At 43.6% G+C, this 24,946-nt stretch overlaps 1 protein-coding gene across 1 annotated transcript in view; it reads right to left on the reverse strand.

Annotated features, from left to right (window-relative positions):
- The window catches only part of ptprn2 (protein tyrosine phosphatase receptor type N2), a 258,049-nt gene that overhangs the window by 130,855 nt on the left and 102,248 nt on the right, over nt 1-24,946 (reverse strand). The window contains 1 exon segment of the mRNA XM_080751763.1: nt 13,059-13,138. Within this exon segment, the coding sequence (XP_080607889.1) occupies nt 13,059-13,138 (80 nt within the window).

Below are 24,946 nucleotides of genomic sequence, written 5' to 3' on the forward strand. Positions count from 1 at the left end.
CGCCCCCACCGTTGTGCTTAGGATCGTTGGCAAAAACGCGCATGCACAGAGGAGTAGTAGAGGAAGAGCGGGTAGCGGAAGAGCACATGCACCCCATACACACAAACAAAGATAAGTGTCTACACTACACACACAACTTAATGAACACACACATACACACACACGCGCACACACGCACGCACGCACGCACGCACGCACGGACACGCACAGGAACAAATGCACGCACACAGGCAGGCCAGGGGTTGGGGACCGAGGAAGACTTTGATCAGCGAACTGAGCACGCCCAGGCAGTCAACCAGAGAGGGCAGTCGGCGATGAGGAGAGAAGGGAGGAGAGCGCCAAGGGAGAGGGGGTAGTGATACAAGGTTATAATAGTTTTGGATTTTTTTTCTTTAGTTTTTATTTTTATTCGTTTTGAGGTTTTGTTTTCAATTACAGTTTAGTTTTAATTAATTTTTAAAGTGGGGTTGCTAGTTTTGTTTCTTTTTTTCATTTTTTGAAAATGTTTAGTTTTAGTTTAGTTTTGATTCGTTTTAGTGGTAGTTTTAGTCTTTTACGTAATATGGAGTATTTGTCAGGGGTGAGATTAAAAAAGCTCCGGAAAAAGTATTGTCTAATAAAAAATCAACAAAACATCATATTGTGGAGAGTGGCAGGAATGTTGAGACATGCAACTTCTCTCTTTGACCTCATCAACAGGTGGTTTTTATATACTCTAATAACCAAGCCAGTGGTTCTCAAAGTGGGCTCCGAGGACCCCCATGGTCTAGCCTAGCGGTAGTAGCGGCTAGGTTAGCCTTCTTATGCGTGCTTTTCAAATGGACTTTTAGATTTGTGGGGTTTTTCCTCTTGAGTAATTATCATTTTCTACAAGGCATTTACTCTTATCTGAAACACAGTCATATTCATAAAGACTTATTACCTGGGCACTTCAAAAATGACTACCCAGATGAAAAAAGATGGAGCACTCATCTGGGTAGTAATTTTTGAAGTGCCCAGGTAATAAGTCTTTTTGATATAGTTTGTCCTTGTTGAGCACCAACGAGTCCTTCTACCAATCTGCTGGCTGAAGCGCGCAGACATCTCCTACTTGTACAGTCATATTCATATTCTTTGCATGATACCAGGTTCTGGGAGGTCAGGGAGCTAAATGTGAGGATGTTTCCCTGACCTCTACGCTCATTGATGCAGATGTTAAACCGCGAACGCGCAGGGAATCGGGCATCCGACACAGATACGGTGCAAAAAAAAAAAAAAAAAAAAAACATGGTGGCAAATCCTTAATGCACTGTGACATACGGTGCGGCTCAGCACACCGCGAAAGAAATCTCTGTGGTGTCATATAGGATTGTGATCCGGGGGAACACAGTCCAAATACAATATTTGGGTCCTTTTGGCATGAAAATATTTGAGAACCACTGCACCCATATTCCTGCAGACCATGGCGTCTTGCAGAATTGCTCACGCAGATGCGTCGTCCCCATTACAAACATCACACCCCAGTTTATACAGGTATATACTGCTGCAAACGCTGCATATTATATCCTGAATGGTGTGGTTAAAGCATCGTCTATATAGGGGCCATGCCAGCGGTGGGTTGAACCGGGGTGTTGTTTGTGAAGAGAGGCAGGTAATTATCGCTGGCATTTTGACAAGTGTTTGCCAGAGTGAAGGTCAACTCCGTCTGCATGGGAGATCTATGCTAATCGCCTCAGCAGGAGAAGACTAGCACACTAAAACGGCGGCTTCCGCCATTATGCAGACGGAGCCACAGTTGCCATGTCTTCCCCTCCAGCCCGGGAAGTGTCTGCGGGTGTGCATGCGTGCACGTTTGCGTGTGTGCATGAGAAGCGCAGAGGGAGGGGGAGAAAGGGAGAAGTGGGGGTGTGGGAGGTTGGTTAGGGGGGCTTACAGATCAGAGAAAGTGGACCGGACACCCTTACAGGTCCACACTTTAAAAGCTAAAATAACGCCAACAATGCTCAGCATTTTGCTATATGTGCCAGTAGAGAAGGCGGCTTCCCACACAGGGTGGTGGATAGACTGACTGACTGACTGACTGACTGACTGAGAGAGAGAGAAACAAACAATACAGAGAGGGCTGTGCAGACAGAGATATACGTAGAGTCAGAGAACAGAGGTGATGTACTGTAACCCGGCTCATTTCTCTTTTCAGACAAAACAAAATAAAGACCCGACAACAACCTAACAATAGGCACAGAGTGGGTAGCGCATGTTTATTACCCAGCATGCATCAGGCTCTTCCCTCTCCGCATATGGGGCTTTTGTTTTGTTTTGTTGTTTTCCAGAGTTTTTCTTAATTTCTTTGGCCTCGAGTTTCTTTCTGGAGTTTGTTCACCCTAACCCTCCTCACTCGCTCTTCCCTCTCTCTTTTCTGGTGTCACGCCCTGTGGTGAGTGTGTGTGTGTGTGTGTGTATGTGTGTGTGTGTGTGTGTGTGTGTGTGCGCGTGCGTGCGTGTGCGTGCGTGTGCTTGTGTGTGTGTGCGTACGTGCGTGCGTGTGTGAAGTAAAGAGAAGTTACAGACAGAGAACCAAGAGTGTGAGAGATCAGAAATCTACATGGCAAGAGAGACGAGCAGACATGCAGCATGAAGACAAGAGACAGAAAGCAAACACAGAGAGGAAGAGGGGTCTACACACAGAGAGGAAGAGGGGTCTACACACGCCTCTGTCCCCTGGGTGACAGCCGTGTGTCAGGGTCTCTGCTCTCTGGCTCCAGATGGCCGAGGCACTCGCTCCCAGGGTCCCCCGGCTCCCAGTGTCCATTGACCAGGGGCCGGGGGTTCTCACGGCCTGGGGGCCCACGGACACATTGCCGGGGCCTGGCCCCCGGGGGCCTTTGAGGCCTCTGAGGGGCACGACAGGGCTTGGGGGTCGTCCAGCCGTGACAGCTGAGACAATAGGGGTGCCCTCCGCCGGCTCCCACCCACCCACCACCACCAGCAGCAGCTTTTTCTTGCGCACGCACGGTTCGCACGCACGCACGCACGCACACACACACACACACACACACACACACACACACACACACACACACACACACACACACACACACACACACACACACACACACACACACACACACACACACACACACGCATGCACGCAGGGGTGGAAAAAGTACTTGCATTTTCTACTTAAGTAAAAGTATCAATACTGCAATGTAGATGTACTCCATTAAGTCTGGAATTCAAAATGTACTTAAGTAAAAGTATGAAAGTGTTGGCATCAAAATGTACTTAAAGTACCAAAAGTAAACAACGCACAACGCGTCGCGCGTACTTAAGTAAATGTACTTAGTTACTTTCCACCACTGCACGCATGCACACACGCGCACACACACACATGGTGGTGTTTGATACATATCCACTCAACACATACCAGTGTTGTTGATGCACAGACACTAAAAGATCAGGTCTTTGGCCACAGTCCATCCTTGACCACAATTATAAACCCATTTAACCCAGTTCAGAATGGGTACACATTATTGTGTATTATTATTTTATGCTTTAACTAGAGAGAGGGCGAGATCATTTAGCGACCTCCAACCGGGTTGCGACCTGGTCGGTAGTTTTCAGCGACCGGGTCGCTAAATCTACCGACCGGGTCGCTCCATTGTAGTCACTTGGACCGTGGCAGAGGTGCACCAAAACCTAAACCTAACCCTAACTCTAACTCTAACCCTAACCCTAACCCTAACCTAACCCTAACTCTAACCCTAACCTTAACCTAACCCTAACTCTAACCCTAACCTGCCGACGCTGACGAAAACGAGCGCTCTACTCCTAAACATGCTTGGTAATCTGCTAGACGTGGCTTGCAGCCCGGTTGGTAGATTTAGCAACCCGGTCGGTAGATCTAGCGACCTGGTCGGTGATTTTGCAGCCCGATTGGTAGATTTAGCGACCCGGTCGGTAGATTTAGCGACCCGGTCGGAGGTCGCTAAATGATCTCGCTCCTACTGAACTATAAAAAAATAGCAGATATACAAGCTCACAGCGCGGCACCGAGTGCCACGCTGCGAGCTTGTAGATCTGCTATTTTTGAAAAATCTTGAAAATTCGAATTTTGACCCGATTCTATAAGTGTCTTTTGAATCCTTCTAAGGTTTTTTGAAAAACCTATGTTTCTATGTCATCAATCTGGCTAGCCATCATCAAAGAAAAGGTCCTTTTCGCTTAACTGGAGCTCAGTTAGTCTGTTCTTGAGAGACTACCATGTCAGTGGTTCTCAAACCTTTTCATGTGAAGGACCCCCAAAATGATATGTATTTGGCCACGGACCCCCATCTCAAAATATTTCGTTCCAGGGACCCCCCAGAAGCAAAATTTGAGTTACAAACGTTGGCTTTGAAAATACATATATTCAAAGATTTGCACACATTTTCACAACTTTTTCAAAAATAGCAGATCTACAAGCTCGCAGCGCGGCACTCGGTGCCGTGCTGTGAGCTTGTATATCTGCTATTTTTCACTGGTTAAAGCATTCAATAATTCTAGGCCTAAATGGGTTAAGAAACGCCTTCTAAATCCTGACTACGTTTTCTGAACTTATACTTATTCAAATTCAAATTACAAAAAATTACAAAAAAAGATATGTTGCTATATAGTGTACATCACCTACTGTAGCAACAACTACCCCAAAAGGGGTTCCCGGATTAAAAGGTCAAAACCACAAAAAGGGGTTAAAAGTCTAAATGGGTTAGGACATCACACCAAAACACCTAGCATATTCAAAGTCATAAGCCTAAATGACAGTAGTTGCACACAGTTGTCTCACATGTGTTGTACCAAGATGTGTTGTCAGCTTGTAGATCTGCTATTTTTGGTGTGCCACACCCGAGTATAAATAAGGCTACACTACAGTATATACCGTAGCCCATTGTGAGGTTACAGAAGTAGATAATGAAACTATCGGCTCATCAAAAAAAAAAAAATGTCCCTCATTTATCAATCTAATGTAGAAACGCGCAGATCTGACAATATGAATCATCTCACAACAGAGTTCATTTCAATCATAGTGTAACAATAATGGACAGGAGAGTGGACTCTGGAGAGTGACAGGGGCGTCACAAGGGGGGGGGAGTGGGACTGAGTGACTAGGGCCCAAGGTGGAGGGGCCTTAATTATTTTATACTTTAGCTATTGAAAAACAGCAGATATACAAGCTCACAGCGTGGCACCGAGAGTGCCGCGCTGCGAGCTTGTAGATCTGCTATTTTTGAAAAGTCGTGAAAATATGTGCAAATCTTTGAATCTTTGAAAAAGCAAACATTTGTAACTCAAATTTTGCTTCTGAGGACTAAGGGGTCCCTGGAACTAAATATTTTGAGATGGAGGTCCGTGGCCATATACATATCATTTTGGGGGTCCTTCACATGAAAAGGTTTGAGCACCACTGACATAGAAACATACAGTAGGTTTTTCCAAAAATGTCAAGATTTTAAAAAAATAGCAGATCTACAAGCTGGCAGCGCGGCACTCGCGCTGTGAGCTTGTATATGTGCTATTGTATATGTGCTATATGTGCTTTTCAATAGTTAAAGCACAAAATAATGCGTAATAATGCATTCCCAGTCTAAATGGGATAAACCCCCTCCCCCTATGAAGAACATTAATGGGTGGCCCACAGTGAATCCTTGTGCCCAGGGCCCAGAATTTGGTGCGACACGGATGGAGACGTATCCTGGCATCATATTGTAAGTGTCCTGAACATTTACAGAGTGATCGTTTTTATGATTGATAAGTGCATAATCATTCATGGCTGATTGCTTCAGACATGGGTAAAGGAAGGGACTTAATGAGAACTTCTGGGAACTCAGATTAAGGACTTAATAGCTATAATCAGGGTTCATCACTGTGTCCGTACAAGGACAATTAATGTGTCTGTGGCAAATTGTTGATTATTGTCATTAGTTTAACACTGTAAATCTAGGGCTTGGAGCACAAAGGGCATAAGTGACATTTTAGGAACTTTAAAATGTCACATTGATTGTACTGATTTTTTTTCCCCAGAGGCCTTACCGAAGCACCGGGCTAAATTTTCGAGCCGGGCCGCCGGCCGTCATCTGTTTACACGGCCCGCGAGAGCGTCACGCCGCCGATATTTCCCATCCACTCCAATGCAATCCAGGATCTTTAGAGCTCATTTTCTCTGTTCCATGCATATCCATGAGGTGTGCAAGGTTTAATCACGGCTAAATCGCCGAAAATAGGGCTTCTAAAATGTCAAGCTAACTTCATCCTGTTCCTGTTCATGCACAAAGGAAAGTGTTCAGGCGCATCATGGCTGCGCACAGCTTGTGCATATACAGCGTATGTCTATGGTGGATTCTATGGCCATTGGGCGCCCTCTAGTGGTGATTCTGGGCACTGAAAGAGTTAATATAGGGTAGGCTACTGTATACATATTTGAGTGAGAGAGAGAGAGAGAGAGAGAGAGAGAGAGAGAGAGAGAGAGAGAGAGAGCGACAGACAGACAGACAGACAGACAGACAGACAGACAGACAGACAGACATACTGAGAAAGAGAGACACAGAGAGACAGAGGACCCTACTTGACATTTTGACAAGTAAGATCGAAATGAACAGTAGACTAGAATACTTTCTTTTCTTTGTCATGTCCATTGTCCACACATACCTATCTGGCTCACGTCATTTGAGACGGACCACTTGTGTCAGCGTGTGTGCGATTAGGCTTGTTCAGTGGACAATGGACATGTGCGCACACAGCCGTACCAGCTTTGTTTTGGATTTCGAGCATGCGCAGAGTCGCACACCAAAAATAGCCAATCTACAACAAGCTTGCGCCCAATTTAGTATTATCAAGCTTTTCAAGAGTTGCAGTGTAGGCATGGATTTCTATACTGAGGGCAGTTCATCTACGTGCCTACTGTCTGTCCTGCAAACGTTCTGTGGTAGAGAAAAAATGAGTAATTGACAAAATTATGTTTTTTTATGAAAACGCTAGGGTGTTGCCATGGCAACACTCTGTAGGTCCAAATGACGCCCCTGGTACCAACATATTGTGATGTGTAAACAAAAAGGCAAAATGGGAAGTGGAAAAATCCATCACCAACTAAAACACGTTGGTTTACAATGTACAGTATGACAGTGATCAAAAGCAAATTTGACAGATCCAGTTTTCCCCAAGTGAAAGTGATTTACATGTTTATAAATCACTTCCAGAGAGAGATAAAGAGAGAGAGAGGTGGGGATAATGAGAGAGAGAGAGAGAGAGAGAGAGAGAGAGAGAGAGAGAGAGCAAAGAAAGGCAAGTTCTTAACACCACATTTGAATGTGATTTAAATATTGTTGTTAACAGCTTGGCTGCCACTTCATCAAATATTGAAAAAATCATTTTCTTGGCACTGTATGAAAACAGCTACGAAAAAAAAAAGAAAAAGCATGATTGAGCATGCATGCACGGCTTGCACGCACACACGTTACACACACACTCACAAACATTCAGACTTGCGAGCGCTCAACGTTTTCGGCAAACGGCAAATGCGCACGCACGCGGGAAAAAAAGCCTCGTAGTTTTGATAAAGCAGCATTCACTTTTGTTTTGCAGCCGAGCAGGGATTAAGCAGTGCAGGTCTTTGTCCTGTGGTTTTTCCAGTCGAGCAGAACACAAGAGCCTCTACCTCCACTAATACAGTCAGACCTCCCAGGAGGCCTTTCAGCAACACAGCCGCTAAGAACCTGCTGCTGCACCAAAAGATGCTTTTCATTGAGTTATCAAATCTCCTCTATACTGTCCGTTGCCTTTCAACCAACTCCCCTTTGTCCTTTCTTTTCAGTGGGGAGAGAGCTGAACACATCAAACACAAGTTGATAGCCAGATAGATGGACAGTATAAAGCGGTTCAACTCTGCTGGATGGTGCCATGCTGCATAATGCACAGTAAAATCCTAGCGTTCATCTAACTCTTGAGTAAAAATGCATCCAAAACGACCCTCACTTTAACGGTGATTGAGGATGTGGCAGTAAAAGATTAGGATAAGGACTTCATAAAGAAATGTTGCACCAAAACCAACCCCATCCAAGTACATTAATTGTGAAGAAATAGTAAAGAATTTAAATGTTAGCAAAAGATTTGAATAGAACTTACATTCTGATGTTGGTGGTGTGATATTGTGTCATTAATAACTAACAAATTAGTCAGAAGGTCATGCAATCATTGGCTGCGACCTCATGAAAAATATGGCATAATGTTGATGGATCCTCTGTGGTGTCAAAGAGGATAATATTCGTCTTTATTCAAAATTAAATTCCATTATTAGCAAACCCTCTGTGTGCAGTACCAGTGGAAGCTGTTGGATCACTGGAGCAATCAGTGCCCGAATGGCCAGGTTACGGACAGAATGGAATGGATTTGGAAATGGAAAAGGGGTATTTGATGAGTTCATCAGGGGGTCATCTGTTTCATGCAGTCACACAAAAGGCAAAGGGTCGCCCAGGATTATTACCCAGGAGGCCATTGGGCACGGCTGTCAGTTTCCATTTTCATATTCCATTCAGACCATGTCATATCAAGGTCTGGCAGACTACTTTTTGCCACAGGTACCATCACATTAAATAAACCATTACATGCGTATACGTTGGAGATTGTATGTCCATTGTCATTCATGCCAGCTGGGATATACTGTAGCCTTGGTGCTTCAACTGTCTGTGAACAACAGACACTCTCTAAGTGGTGTTGACGAATTCCGTCTGCTTCTCTCTGACAGCTTTTACAAATCACCATTCAGGTAGGCAAGGCAGGTATTCATAATTCATCAGCATGGGCCAGAGCTGACGATCATGTTGACTTAACATTTGATCTGACATTTCAGCCCTGCTCGCGCTGGTCATTAGCTCTCCCCCTGTACCACCTCATCAAAGTCAGCCATGTCAGTGAGAGGAAGAGGGAAGAGGAGAGAAAAGGGGGTAATAAATAAGTAAACACCTCAAAAATAGCAACACACCTAGCTTATCTACTGTACAAGCTCACAAGGTGTCACATCGCAGCATTTTGGAAAATAATTGAAAATGTTAGATTATTTTCAAAGCTTTGCCTAAAATGACATGCCCGAAACAGGGATATCAGGTTGAAAGTTGTAACGAAAGAACTTCAAGAGCGATATGTGACCAAACACGTAATTTTTCCTTTTCATATGAAAGCAGGGAATCATAGCTAAATGTTTACATATTGTGCAGTTTGACCCACCAGTTTTCAGAGGTGGACGAAGTACACAACCCCAGTACTTGAGTAAGAGTACAGATACTCCTGGTCACAATATACTCTACTACAAGTAAGAGTAGCTCAGTCAAAATGCTGCTTAAAGGCCCGCTGACACGCCTGATACAGGTCACAGTGTCTCTCTGAAAACGGTCTGAAATAGTCTGAAACTCATGTCACAGTGTAATCTGCAACTCGCCCTCCAACAACAGCTGACCAGTACAGTAAGTAGTCTAAGTACAGTCAATTAATTTGATTGGCTTATAATTGCACATTCCCACAATGACATCATAAAAATATGAACTCATATTTTAAGATGACTTTTTAAAGTGACAGTACCCCTTTAGGTGACAGTACCCCTTTAAGTAAGAGTAAAAAAGTACATGCTTTTAAATATACTTAAGTATTCAAAATATGCTTTTAAAAAGACTTAAATACATGTAAAAGTAAAAGTACTTGCTTTTGAAAATACTTAAAGTACAAGTAAAAGCAACATTTGTGTGAATTTATTATTGGTTCAGAGAAGTACCACCTGCATGATGTTCTTTGCTTGTTGAACCATTACGTTATACAAAGCCTGCAGAAACACCTATAAAAACATAGACATGACTGAGGAACCAGAACTAAATACTTTTACTCCAATACATCGATACAAGATGTAACAATACAGAAACCTCGAGTATGATTACTAGATTAACATCATGTACAAGGGTCATCAGACCCCCGAGCTTGTGATGGACATTTTCCTCAAACTATATTTTTGCCACAGACATACAACATGAGTGGTCAATAATATTACCATAAATAAAATACTAAATATGTACTAGTCCAGTAGACATGATGGAGAACACATGCTGCTTTTAAAGGCAGAGTAATTAGTCCTTATCCCTTTGAACTTGAGTTCATTTTATTTAGATAGTCAGTAGTAAGCTGAGAGGGAAGGCATACATTTTTAAACTTTCAAAAGATTCTTTAAAAGCTGAATTGTTGAAAAAGCTAATTATTGTTATTATTTCCATGGCCATCTCTGTACTTTTGTCTGCTTTCTACATCACCTTCTTCAGTTTCAAAATTTAAGTGACAGCTTTGAACTTTTCAAAGCATTAAAGACAAGAGAGAGGGTGAGAAGAATTGTCACGTTGACATCATCCAACAGTCATTACTCATAATCTTAAAAACCTCTGGCTCTTTATTAGAGTGTTAATGTTGTTGTTGTTGTAAAATGATTTTTTTACCACGTGACACCGTTGTATTAACAGACAAAACTACCAATCACACCAACTCCACATCAATGTGAAAAGGGAGAGACACATTTTGTGAGAGAAATAAGCAACCAGGTCTATGAAAACAAGCCCAAAAGAGGCGACTTGGCTACGGCTATTTGAAAATAGCCGGTCTACAAGCTTACAACGTGTCGCAATGCAACAATTTACAACAGAAAAACAAGCCCAAAGTTGCTACTTGCTTATAATAATGTCATGGCAATGCTGTGGAGCCAAATGACAACACCATGACACAGCACTAAACACACATCCCATATATAAATTACGAGAAGAGAAAGAAAGGGCGATAACAAGGTAGATTCTTAGTGTCTAGATTCTTAGTGTCGGAATGTTCAGAAGATATGTGGCTTGTGAAGAATGTGTGTGAATATTTAGTTCAGTGACCATGGGGCTAAAGAATGTGTCAAAGCTGTGTTCACATTCACTTCTCCCGTTGGAATGACTTGACTCACAAACTACTCCTGGTCTCCTAAAGAGGCGGGCCCCTACTACATCATACACTGTGCAGAGATGGTGTGTCTTGCTTTTCCAAAGATTTGTTTTTTGGGGCTTTTATGGCTTCATTTGATAGGACAGTAGACTGACAGGAAATGGGGGGAGAGATGGGGAGTGAGTGACATGCTGCAAAGGTCGTCCGGATCGGGAATGGAACCGGCGACGCCGTCAGGCATCAATGCCTATGTGGTATGCGCCTGGACCAGTAGGCCAGCGGGCGCCCCGTGTCTTGCTTTTCTGTTTGTTTTGTCTTGGGCGAGCTTCAGCGAACACGCCCCCCCAGCGATCAGGGCACAAAGAGCTCCCCATAAGAAGGTATTTTGACTGAAACGTTGAAAATGTAATGAAAAGTGTTTATTGAGAAAGCGAGAAAAAGGGTCTCCTTTCTCCTTATCTGTTGCTGCTCCACATTATGCACACCTGTCGCCGAGCCTTTTAATCAGGTTGTGAATTTCTCAGAATTCTTTTTTGATCATTCAAATTTGGCTGGTTGGTAAAACACTAGATTATTCTCTGTTTGTGTGACAAACAGATAATATAGTATTACTGCTTTACAGGGTCTTTAAACAAACACATGGAATAATGGTCATTTAATTGCACACTGCACAAATACACTCATCGACCTACTGTACATTCACGTGCACATATACACAGGCACACACACATACACACAAATGCTCAATCTTTGAACCAAACTCCAACCACCACATTGTAAAAATCCAGAGTGTTCACCTCTGAGAGCCATGCCATCATATCATTAGCCGTGATCTGACACGTCCCTGTCAGGAAACAAGATGGCTGCCAAAAACAACACGGTGCGGCATGCAGAAGCCTATACCTTTTCAGCCAATAACAACATTGGTGTGTTATTTCAATGGGGTGATATTGGGCCGCGATATTGACTGTTGGGGGGAAGCATCACTGCGCTTCTCAAAGTCATTTCCGACCAAAGCAAGGACATCGACACACATCACACGCTGCACGTGCGATCTGCGCGCGCCTGCCCACCCGCCCGCGGTGGGGCTGATCGGAGCGTAGACAATGGAGACAGGGGGAGCGGATGCACTGCATACTGACAACCTCCCTCTCTGCGTGTGACAGCGCTCTATCAGTTCACATCAAACGGAAAACACGCAGATGGGCACGCACGTACACAGGGTATGCATGCAATGCACAGAGACGCATTCGATATGATTGGCTGCTACACACACAAACCTGTCCCCCGCCTGTCAGATTGTCGGACATACAAGAGCAAACAGAACCTCCCTGGGATTGCTGCTGCACACAAGTGTGCATGGGTGTGTGTGTGTGTGTGTGTGTGTGTGTGTGTGTGTGTGTGTGTGTGTGTGTGTGTGTGTGTGTGTGTGTGTGTGTATGTGTGTGTGTGTGTGTGCGTGCGTGTGTGCATGTGCATGTGCGCTCGCGCGCACGTGTGTGTGTGTGTGTGTGTGTGCATGTGGGTGTGTGTGCTAGTGAGTTGTGTACATGTTGTGTATGTCTCTATGGACAAACATGCGTACGTACAGTACTATCTAGACAGGAGAGGCACACACACACAATGCCATGCTCATCATCTCCAGTAATTGATGGTCATCTGTCACAGAACCGTACAGATAATCTTCTTGGGGAACAGGGGTTTGTCTGAACAAGACGTACGCATGAGGCAATCTATGTTGTATCTGCAGGGAGTAATCTGTGTTCTCATTTACTTCAGATGGCGAGAGTGACAGAGTGGCAGCGGTTGCGGTGAAAATGACATGAATCACAATTAAGTATCGTCCATAATGTGTTGCTTTGGACCTGATGCCGTGGTATATTATTGTCACCATCTTTCACAGTGAAAGCTTCGGCGCTGATTGAACTTTTAAGTGTAAAGATATGGACCCAAATTGACCCCCATAATTCTTAAATTGACACTCGGTGACTTTAAAATTGACAGTGTACAAGAGACAACCTACGTGATCGTTCTTTTTTTGTGTGTGTGTGTGTGTGTGTGTTTGTGTGTCAAAAAGAGAAGAAAAGAAAAACAGGTCTTACGTGCGACTTGGATCATATCAGCCGTGGTCACGTTGCTTGGGTTGGGACCCACCCTGAATGTCAAAGCCGGCCCCAGGACACTGTAAAGAGACATACAGCATTCAGGTTCAAGGGCAGGGAGAAAAATATTAAAGTTCAGATCTAACAAGACAGTGAAAGGAAAAAGTGGGTTCACTTTCAGGTGAAGGAGTTTTACAGTAAACTGTACTTTCGGCTTACATTAATTAAGTCCCCCAACCACGCACGCACGCATGCACGCACAGACACACACCTCGTGTGTGGCCGGGAGTCTGCAACACATTCCTCTCCCAGGGGTAGAATAAATGTTTAAGGTCCCGGAGGTTAGAGGATGAAATAAAATCTAACCACCCCTGCAGACTCCGTAATAACTCCCTGCAATGCCGGCAAAAATAAATTGTGTATCTTGATCTAACAGTGAGTAGAAAATAAATGAATAGACATACAAAGGGCCAGGCACCAAATGAAATTAAATCATAATCATAAAAAATAAAGAAATCAATCGAAAAGATGTTATTTATTTAAGTTTCTTTTTAATATATAGATATATTTTAACCAGTAAGACTCCCTAATCGGGAGATAAGCGACCGTAGGTGGCTTATCTCCACAAATAGGGCAAAAATGTGTTTTTCCAAAATCTTCCTGATCCATGTTGATGAGATGAGTGTAGACATGCTGTGTAGTGATTTTCGTGATTTTAGGGCAAAATCTGTAGGAGCAGTGTCCAAAAATGTGTTTTTAAAAATCGGCCTGAAGGTGGCGCTATATGGGACAGATTCATGTTGATGGGATGAGTGTAGACATACTGTGTAGCAATTTGCGTGATTTTAGGGCAAAAACTGTAGGAGCAGTGTCCAAAAATGTGTTTTAAAAATCGGCCTGAAGGTGGCGCTAGAAGAGGGGCATGTGAGAAATGAGGGGTGGGGTCTCCGCGTTGCCTTGGCGGACGAATAGGTACCGGCCCCGGCTCTCCCGGACGCTCCTAGCCCGAGTTACGGCATTTTATGTGAGCTGCAGTGGAGGGGGTCCTCCACTGGGGGCGCCACCACTTTTGCATCCGTTCTGGAGCACCAGGAGTGGGTGGTCCCCAGGAATTCCCCGTGAGCAGCCCCGTTGGGGTGGTCATTTGGTCATTTTTGCACATTTGGTCATTTTTTACACCTGGGGGTCCCCGAGGGACCAGGGGTCCCTGGAGCTCCGGGGGTCCTTGGAGGTTGTAGTTTGCCAGGTAAGGAGTGTGTGTGCAAAATGTGGCATGGATGGGTGCAACGGTTGTGGAGATATGAGCAGGGCAAAAGTGTGACGTGTGTCGTCTGACTCACGGAGGGACATTTTTTTACACCTGGGGGTCCCCCAGGGACCTGGGGGTCCCTGGAGCTACAATCCCTATATATGGAGATCCCTAACATAGATCCCTAACATAATCCCTTTCATGCCCATATATGGAGATCCCTAACAGAATCCCTTTTATGCCCATATATGGAGATCCCTAACAGCATCCCTTTTATGCCCATATATGGAGATCACTAACAGCTAACAGAATCCCTTTTATGCCCATATATGGAGATCCCTAACAGAATCCCTTTTATGCCCATATATGGAGATCCCTAACAGAATCCCTTTTATGCCCATATATGGAGATCCCTAACAAAATCCCTTTTATGCCCAGTTGGTTGCTAGGGTAAAAAAACATGGTTGCTATGGTAAATAGTTGGTTGCTAGGGTAAACAGTTGGTTGCTAGGGTAAAACCATGGTTGCTAAGGTGGTTGCTAACGTACACTAACAGACCAGCAACAACAGACTGTTGCCACAGCAACGTACACAAAGGTTTGTGTACACATGTGGTGTGATGTCATACTGAAGATATATGACATCACACCGTACACAAACAAAGGTGTGACGTGTGACGTGTGACGGACGGACGGACGGACGGACGGCCGGTGGAGGTTTTCATAGTAAACTGCTCCCTGACGGTCGCAATAATGGACTCAAGTACTCAAGTACTGTATTTAAGTACAATTGAGTAATTTGTTTTTACTGGAGTATTTAAAAATGTCAGTACTTTTACTTCTACTCCACAACATCTCAGAGGCAAAGATTATACTTTTACTTCATTAGAATTATTTAAAAACTCTACCAGTTACTTTGTAGATTGTGATTATTATTACAAAACATACATTACCCTTTTCAGCCCACAGTATATACATTTCAGCCATTTGAAAATAGACGATCTAAAAGCTTGTAGATCTGCTATTTTCAAAAGATTTTTATACATTTGAAAAGTTGTGAAATGGGACATTCAGCATAATGAGTATACTTTTGGCACACTTTTGCACGTTTACTCAAGTAAATTATTCTGGAATTTTATATGTAACAAGAGTATTTCCACATTGCCGTATTGATACTTACGGTTAATGTATGTTTATGCGTTGTGAGCTTGGAAGTCGGCTATTTTCGGTGCTTGATACCACGCTGAACTAAGTATAATCAAGTCAATACTGGAGATAATGGCGTAATAGTATGGATTTCAGGTATGTCATAGAATGGATGATCATTTGCATTTCTTTCACCATGTAAAAACTGCATTCATGGTCTGGAGAGGGCACTTTTTACAGACGGATAAAGGGGCAGGGGCTCAAGCCCCCTTTGATGTCTATGTGTGCACGTGCCTGACGCATACAGGACCGGATAACGGATGATTGCGCGCGCGGGAAGGTGAGTTGAGACGTCTGCTGTGTTACCCTCTCCCAGCACCGGCCCCTCCATCAGCGGGCCATTATGTGCTCATTTCTCACAGCGCCCCACGCTTCAGGGAAGTGTACTTTGTGTGGCGGTGCTCTCCCCCAGCCACAGTGTATGAAGCAGGGGAGGGGCGGGGATTCATCAGGGCTGCCAGCGCGCCGTGACCCGGCTCCCCGGTCGCCATCAGTCACACGCTGCTACAGTAGGCTACAGAGGCGGGGACAGACAGACAGGCACACCAGCGGGCCAGGTGCAAACCAAACCAGTGTTGCCATGTCTGCTTATCATAAGCGACTTTTCCAGCTCGCCCTTTGTGTAAATATTGGTAGTTGCAGATTATTTTATTTTTTTAGCATGGGCTTGTTTCTTAATCGCAGTGGTTCTCAACCTGTGGGTCAGGACCCCCAGGGGGATCCCCAAATTATTTTGGGGGGTCCCCAGATGATTAACATAATGTGCAGCATTATTTTCTCTCTCAACAGTAAACAAACCAACATAAATTTTAAGTGTATAGAGGGTATCTCCACATTGCTAAAGTGGAAATTTAAGGACTTTTTAATACCTCTAAAATGACAAATTAAACATTGGCCAAATTGTCAAATATTAGCGGCAGAAATTGTGAAAATAGCAGATCTACATGCTCACAATGCCTTGCGTTGCGAGGCGTTGTGAGCATGTAGACCTGCTATTTTCACAATAGAACCATATGTTGAACAAAATGTAATGCCTCAACTCTTAGTGCTTGGGTTAAAATATATATTATTTTGGGGGTCGCAGCCTGAAAAGGTTGAGAACCACTGCTTACGTGTAGTAGTTCATGGGCTTGCGACTAATGTTTAACCCATCTAGACCTGAGGCCCATTCTAAAAATGCCTTCTAAATCCTGACGTTAGTTTTCTGAAAAACGTCAAATATTTATTCAAAAATTACAAAAATAAAAATGTCGCTATATATACATACAGTAGCAACAACTACCCCAAAAGGGGTTCCCGGGTTGAAAGGTAAAAACTCCAAAAGGGTTTTCCGTCCTAAATGGGGTGGTTTTCAAAAATGTTCACGTCACCTCCAAATTAATATGTATTTTGTCCATGGATCAGCGGCATGCAAAAGTAGTGAAAATAGCTAATCTACAATCTCACAACGTATCCCATTGTGATTTTATTGATAAATTGGAACACGTCGTAGACTACATAATTGCCGATCCCTGTGAAAAAAAGAATAATGGTCAAATCTGTCTCTAACACGTGCCCAACGCACGATTTCACACGCACACAGGCACACAAACACACACGCACGCACGCACGCACGCACGCACGCACACACACATACAGGCACGCACACACAGGCATGCACACACACATACACACACATCCAAAAGACTGCGTACCCCCTCCAGCACCCCTCACCTGGGTGCTCTGTTTGCTCTTGCAAATGTCAATGTTTCCACAATCTATCCCCCTGACTCACCCATGCTCTCCTAGCCAGAGAGAAAGACGTTCTGCAGGGGATTTTGACGCGTCTCAAATTGTTATATATTTTTTCTTCTTAAAAACCAGACAAACACAGTCTAAATAATGTTCCCATCCCCCACCGCGGGGGGATGGAGCTAAGGCAGATAAGGTATCAGCTGAACTTCCCACATCATCTCCTGTGTTATCAGATGTGTAAACTTGGACATCATATTAGCTTTCGCTGGTGGGGCAAAGTGTGTGTGTGTGTGTGTGTGTGTGTGTGTGTGTGTGTGTGTGTGTGTGTGCGTGTGCTTGTGCATGTGTGTGTGTGCACGACGCATGCGCACATGCGTGTTTGGATTGTGCGACTACCGTATACTTGTGAGGACGAAACGCAGTAGTGGAAAAAGTACTCATAATGTACTCTGTTACAAGTAAAAGTCTGGAATTCAAAATGTATTTGAATAAAAGTACAAAAGTATTGGCATCAAAAAGTACTTTAAAGTCCCAAAAGTAAAAGTACAAAATGTTTGAAAATAGCATATCTAAAAGCTCACAATGCGTCGCAAAAATAGCCTAGGTATAAAATGGGGCTAAAGTGGTTAATGTATGTTTTATGATATTATCATTTATATCTTCAAAGTAAACAGTAACTGACGTTTTCAAATAATTGTAGTGGAGTAAAAGTACAAAATTTGGATCTGAGATGTTGGAATTGGAAATACAGTAAAAATCTAATATCTCAAAATTGTACTTATCTTAAGTACAGTACTTAAAGGGGAAGACAACCCATTTTCAATATTGAACTATGTCATTAATATACCTTAGAGGAGTTTTGTGGAAATAAAAAAAAAAGTTCCCCCTCTTCTGTGTTGCATAGAACTGGAAGATTGATTTTGGGGTTTGTATTGCAAATCACAATGCGATGACATGTTGTACTTTACCAGTAAGACTCCCTAATCGGGAGATAAGCGACCGTAGGTCACATGTATACACAAAGAGTAGGGAGCAGTGTCCCCAAAAAATGTGGACGGATCCATGTTGATGACATGAGTGTAGACATACTGTGTACCGAGTTGAGTGATTTTAGGGCCAAAATTGGAGGAGCAGTGTCCCAAAATGTGTTTTGCAAGAATCGGCCTCATGGTGGCGCTAGAAGAGGGCCATGTGAGAAATGAGGGGTGGGGTCTCCGCGCCGCCGAGGCGGACGAATAGGTACCGGCCCCGGCTCTCCCGGTGGCTCCTAGGCCAAGTTAGGGCATTTTATGTGCGCTGCAGTGGCAGGGGGTCCTCCACTGGGGGCGCCACCACTTTTGCATCCGTTCTGGAGCACAAGGAGTCGGTGGTCCCCGGGAATTCCCCGTGAGCAGCCCCGTTGGGGTGGTCATTTGGTCATTTTTGCACATTTGGTCATTTTTTACATCTGGGGGTCCCCCAGGGACCTGGGGGTCCCTGGAGCTCCGGGGGTCCTTGGAGGTTGTAGTTTGGCAGGCAAGGAGTGTGTGTGCAAAATCTGGCATGGATCGGGGCAACGGTTGCGGAGATATGAGCAGGGCAAAAGTGTGACGTGTGACGTGTGACGGACTGACTGACGGACGCACGGACACCTGGTGGAGCTTTCTGTAGTAAGTGCGACCTACGGTCGCAACAATACAAACCCCAAAATCAATCCTCCAGCATCTGCTCATAGTGTGAGAGTACGTGTCTGTGTGTGTGTGTGTGTGTGTGTGTGTGTGTGTGTGTGTGTGTGTGTGTGTGTGTGTGTGTGTGTGTGTGTGTGTGTGTGTGTGTGTGTGTGTGCGCGCGTGTGTGAAGGGGGGGGGGGGGGGGGGGGGGGGGACTTGTGAGTGTGCAGCCCACTCCCCCTGGTGCTTCTGACCAGTACAACACTTATGTCATCTGCAAAAGCACAGAATATCATTGCTGTCTGGTGGAAACCTTGGTTTGGTCTTTTCTTATTAATATTTTAAAAGAAAAACAGAAAAAGGGTGCAAAATGGATGATCTACAAGCTCACAATGCGCTGCATTGTGAGCTTGTAGGTCTGCTATTTACACTACTTTTACGTGACAATCTTGTATAATTTAGTAGAGCATTCATTTAGGAAAAAATAAATTGAGATAAGAGGTTTCTGCCCAACAGCAACGATATAAAAAGTCATCATCTAGAAATCTTTTGAAAAGTGAATTCTCTAGTTGGATCACTTATGAGTGCAGCATTCAGTAGACAGTAGTTGGAAAGTACATTAATGTTTGAAAAAGTACTTTTTGAGGAACCTTTATTGAGTATTTCTATCAATCAATACGTTATACTTTGTACTCCACTACATTACTGATGCAAATATTGTACTTTTTAATCCACGACTGATTATTTGAAAAGTTTAGTAACTACTAGGTACTTTGCAGATTAAAATTATTATACTTCAAAACATGCATTAACCACTTAAGCCCTATTGTATACTGAGGGAATTGATTTTTTTTCTTCTTTTCGAAACATACTTAAAATTGATGCCAATACGTTTGATCCTTTACTCAAGTAAAATTATGAATACAGGCCTTTTACAGTCGTTAAAGCGACACTACAGTATATAACCTTTTCTTAATGAATAAAATGTAATGTCCAATCTGTATGGTAAAGTATGTTTTTTTTCTTTTTTTATATAATTTTTTATCCCACGATTTTGTAACCCATTTTCACCCAGTGCCAATAGCCTATGTAATTCTGGGCTCTGCTCTCCCTCTGCCGCACCTGGGGAGACAAGGGTGCCTTCTATGCATGAGTAGTGGAAGGAACACGTTATTCCAACCAGTTCCTTTCCCCTCCATCAGGCGCCCACACAGAAAGGCCCTTTCGCCAACCCCACCTATGGTAAAGTATGTTATATACTGTAACTACACTAATACAATTGGGGTGGTTAGGGTTATGTATTTTGTCTTCCTGCTCTTCTATTGAGACATTTAGATCGTGTCAAAGGACATGTCTCACCTAGACATGGGATCTGATGTGAATTTTGATTCAGTTTATCCCCTGAGCAAGCAGGCTGGCTCCATTAGCTCAAGCTAAAAAAAAAAATAACAATAACGAATTATCTTGACACCAGTTCGATAACTAATAGCGATAATGCATTTTCAATTAAATATCGTCCGATAACAATACTGTATGCTACCGGTAATATCGTGAATCACTATTACATAGTGCAGCTTTAACACGAGTTAACATCGAGTTGTCCCTACTTTTGCTAAAGAAAATCCGAGTAGCGGTAGGTCTTCCACCACCGCTCCAAATGCACTGCGTGCTAAACACAGCGACATAAAACACGACACATTCTGGCCTTAAACTGACTAAAAGCTTCAGTCTCTTTCCATCTCGAGAGATGTTCTGTCTGATGTTCCCGGCTGACACCCTTCTCCCTCGACATCACGCTCTCTCTCCAGGGGTGTCGCACCAAATTCTGGGCCCTGGGTACAAGGCTTCACTGCGGGCCCCCCATGAATGTTCTTCATAGGGGGAGCTGGTCTAACCCATTTAGACTGGGAATGCATTATTACGCGTTATTTTGTGCTTTAACTATTGAAAAATAGCAGATCTGCTATTTTTGAAAAATCTTGAACATTTGTGCAAGAATATGTATATTTTAAGCGCACATTTGTAAGTACAATTTTGCTTCTGGGGGGGATGTGGGGTCCATGGCCAAATACATATAATCTTTCCTTCGCTTGAAAAAGTTTGAGCAACACTGACATAGAAACATACAGTAGGTTTTGAAAAGGATTTGAAATATTCAAAGATTTGCACACATTTTCACGACGTTTAAAAAAATAGCAGATCTATCATCTACAAGCTCGAGTGCCGCGCTGTGAGCTTGTATATCTGCTATTTTTCAATAGCTAAAGTATAAAATAATGAAGGCCCCTCCACCTTGGGCCCTAGTAACTCAGACCCACTTTCCCCCCCCTTGTGACGCCCCTGCCTGTCTCTCTCTCTCTCTCTCTCTCTCTCTCTCTCTCTCTCTCTCTCTCTCTCTCTCTCTCTCTCTCGTCGGGGGCTGATGATTGAGCACAAGGTGTCCTGACCCAGCAGCGCAAGCAAGCTAGCATAAGAGGCTTTCTTTCAGACGCTCACCTGCCACAAACACACAGGAGAGGGTGGCGGGTGCCGGGTGGTTCGTTATCTGTGCTCTTTTCACACACAAAAATACCCTTTTCAGCACTGATGAAAAGGATCGAAATTGAGGATCGGGAGGAAGAATGCATCCCTAACACAAGGATACATCTTCCGAATGGAATAAATGTGGGAGGTTATTATGGCAGTGTGGGTGTGATGGAAGAGCAAGGATGCACTTCCCCAAGTCGTGTTTTTGAGGTAATGCAGTGCCAGAGCAATGGGAGCTTCACACACTATAGTGGCATCACAGCACTCACATGTTATTCTGAAGCATCTCCGGGGGTTATTGTAGCACTAGCATGTCATTGGCCCCCATTCATTAGCGCCTAGAAACATAGCATCCGTGTGGTTTGATGAAAATTGACAGGTGTGTGATGCTTGAGTTAATTCGATCAACGTTGATGTTGATTGACACGCTTTCCTGGTGTTCACGCTCAGCGCAAATTCACAGCTTGAATATTATCAATATTATCGCTGTGCAAAAACCTTCTTATTTCATCTTTAAGCCTATATAGTATGTTTCTTTTTTTCATGAATTAAATATGGAAATGTCACATCTCACAGTGGGATGCATTGTGAGAAATCTGCTATTTAACTGGCGTAGAGGGAAGGTAAAAAGGAGAGGACCCTGTGTGAACTCGGTCAACGAAGTACAGACAGTATACTTAGGGATTTTAAGTGCTTGAATAGGATTCATTCATGTTATCTCGTCTCTGCGGCGAACACCTTCAGCCAGCACTGTCGTCATCTCAGACACAAAGCTGTCTGCCTGCAGTACGTGCAGAATGCGGTACATACCGGTATGGGCTTTTGGTGTTCATATGGTATGCTGTGAGCGTTTTCCTATCCCATTCCCAACCCACCCCGACTTCACCTCTTACTGCAAGCAGCGTCATGATGAAAGCCCAGTCAGATCTTAAGGGAACACATCTCTGCTGCTTGCCACACTGGTCTTTGACACCACCCCCACCCGCAACCCAAAATGTACAACACAAGCCACCGAGTGGCGCAAGCCAGCCAAGTTCAAGGACAGTTCACATGCTCATTAATATTAGCCGCTTCATGCCTCTGCTTTATTAACTGTAATATCTTGCCCTCTTTATTCTTTCTCCTTCTCTCTCTCTCTCTCCCTCTCCCTATTTTGTAACTGCCAGTCATTTCGACGGCACGCAGGGGTGTCGCACCAAATTCTGGACCCTGGGTACAAGGATTTACTGTGGGCCCCCCATGAATGTTCTTCATAGGGGGAGGGGGGTTAACCCATTTAGACTGAGAATGCATTATTACGCATTATTTTGTGCTTTAACTATTGAAAAATAGCAGATCTCAGCGCGGCACTCGGTGCCACGCTGCGAGCTTGTATCTGCAATTTTTTTTTTTATCGTGAAAATGTGTGCAAGTCTTTGAATATTTTTGACCCGATCTATATGTCTTCTAAATCCTTCTAATGTCAGTGGTGCTCAAACTTTTTCATGTGAAGGACCCCAAAAATGGGGTATCCATAAATATTTAGTTCCAGGGACCCCGCAGAAGCAAAATTTGACAAATGTTCGCTTAAAAAATACATATATTCAAAGATGTGCACACATATTCACTACTTTTCAAAAATAGCAGATCTACAAGCTTGCAGTCTGTAACTCAGTCCCACTTTTCCTCCCTTGTGACGCCCCTAACGGGCACGGTCACTCTCCTCCTGACGAGGCATGGAGGGGCCAACAGCAGCGACAGGGAGCTGTTTTGAATACAATGGAGACATCAAGTGTTTGTCTGGAGGTAATTAGGCCTGCCTTCTCTCCCTGGGAGAAGTCAAATGCACAGAACAGGTCAGAATAACAACAAACGCCTACCATCTCCGGCACGCTGAACAGCTCAGTGTCTGGACAAACCTTTGTTCCCCTCCAAACACACACAAACCCAGGTGCAAAGTGGTGAAAATAAAGCATAATAATAATACACAACAACACTAAAAACCAAATACATGTATGGATCTTAATTTAGAGCATGGTCTGTTGTTTGGGGCTGTGCCTTAATTGGAAGGATTAAAACGAACTGAACCATAGTTAGCATCTGTCATTTAGTCATTTGTTTGTATTTGCAAGTTATGTGTGTGTGTGTGTGTGTGTGTGTGTGTGTGTGTGTGTGTGTGTGTGTGTGTGTGTGTGCGTGCGTGCGTGCGTGCGTGCGTGCGTGCGTGCGTGCGTGCGTGCGTGCGTGCGTGTGATTACTTAGCATTTATATTGCTGCTGGTGTTGTGAGCATACCCACACAGAACACAAATATCATGTGGGCATTAAAGCGATAGTGTTTTGAAACGAAGAAAAAATACCATGACTGTCTGCTTCAAAAGTAATCAACAAACTATACTATAAAAGACGTCTACAAGCTACTCTCAACTGCTATTTTATCAATATTTATCTGTGGAACCGAGTCAAACTAAATGTAAATGCCTCAACTCCTACAAGTGCTTGTCAGGGTCCAGGTCAATGATGATTATGTTGGGGGGTCAAGGCATGAAAAGGTTGAAAACCACTGGTTTATGACAGGGGCTTACAAACTATTCAATTCCAAGGACCCCCAAAAGCCAGAGCTTCTGTCTGCGCCCACCGCCCTACGCCTATTGTGAAATGGATAAAGATAAAGATAAATAAAAAGATAAACATGAAAAAAGTAGTGAATCTACAAGCTTTTAGATCCACTATTATTATATTTTTTATATTTATCTCTGGGTCTTGTTCACGAATGAGAGAAAGGGGAAGACGGAGAAGGAGATCAGCTGGAGAATCGGAGCAGCAGGAGCGGTTTTGCAGTCGCTAAATCGCACTGTTGTGAAGAAAAAAAGAGTTGAGCCGGAAGGCAAAGCTCTCATTACCCCAATTACCCCAATTATCAAATGACAAAAAACAACAATTACATTTCAGTTCTCTTGTCTTCTCTTACAAGGAATCCTGTATTTTTTACATGTTCTCTTATCCTCTATACAGTAGCAAATAGCAAATGACAGAAAATGTAAACGTATCGATTCTTAAATGTCAAATCCTGTTCTTTTAAACAACACTCTTACCCTCTTTTCAATACTGTATCAAAGAATGCCTTTTTCCTATGGTACATAGCAAGCCAACTGTACTGTAAGCAAGGCACAAACTAAGGCATAACAACAACTCTTACCCTCTTTTCAAAATCAATATTACATCAAAGTCAAGACCTAGTGTCTCATTGTGGATAGACTGTTCAAAGTCCCTGACTTTCTAACCCACCATTTCACCTGGTTATATATTGATTGTGTCAATTCTTGTTTTCACTAGAAACGTTGTTTCCACATTGTAACCAGTGGCAGAGACATCCATCTGTACGTAGCATGTATAATGGGGTTTGCATTAAAGGGTAGGGCATTCACAGAGATCTCCATATAAGGGCATAAAATGGACGCCAGTATGCGGAGCTGGTGTCTGACATCAGAGATTTCCGGAACCGGCACTGTGTCTGCAGAGATTTCCATATGGGCATAAATGAACA

This window comes from Nannobrachium achirus (genome assembly GCF_963921795.1).
Source record: "Nannobrachium achirus genome assembly, chromosome: 21".
Taxonomy (NCBI): domain Eukaryota; kingdom Metazoa; phylum Chordata; class Actinopteri; order Myctophiformes; family Myctophidae; genus Nannobrachium; species Nannobrachium achirus.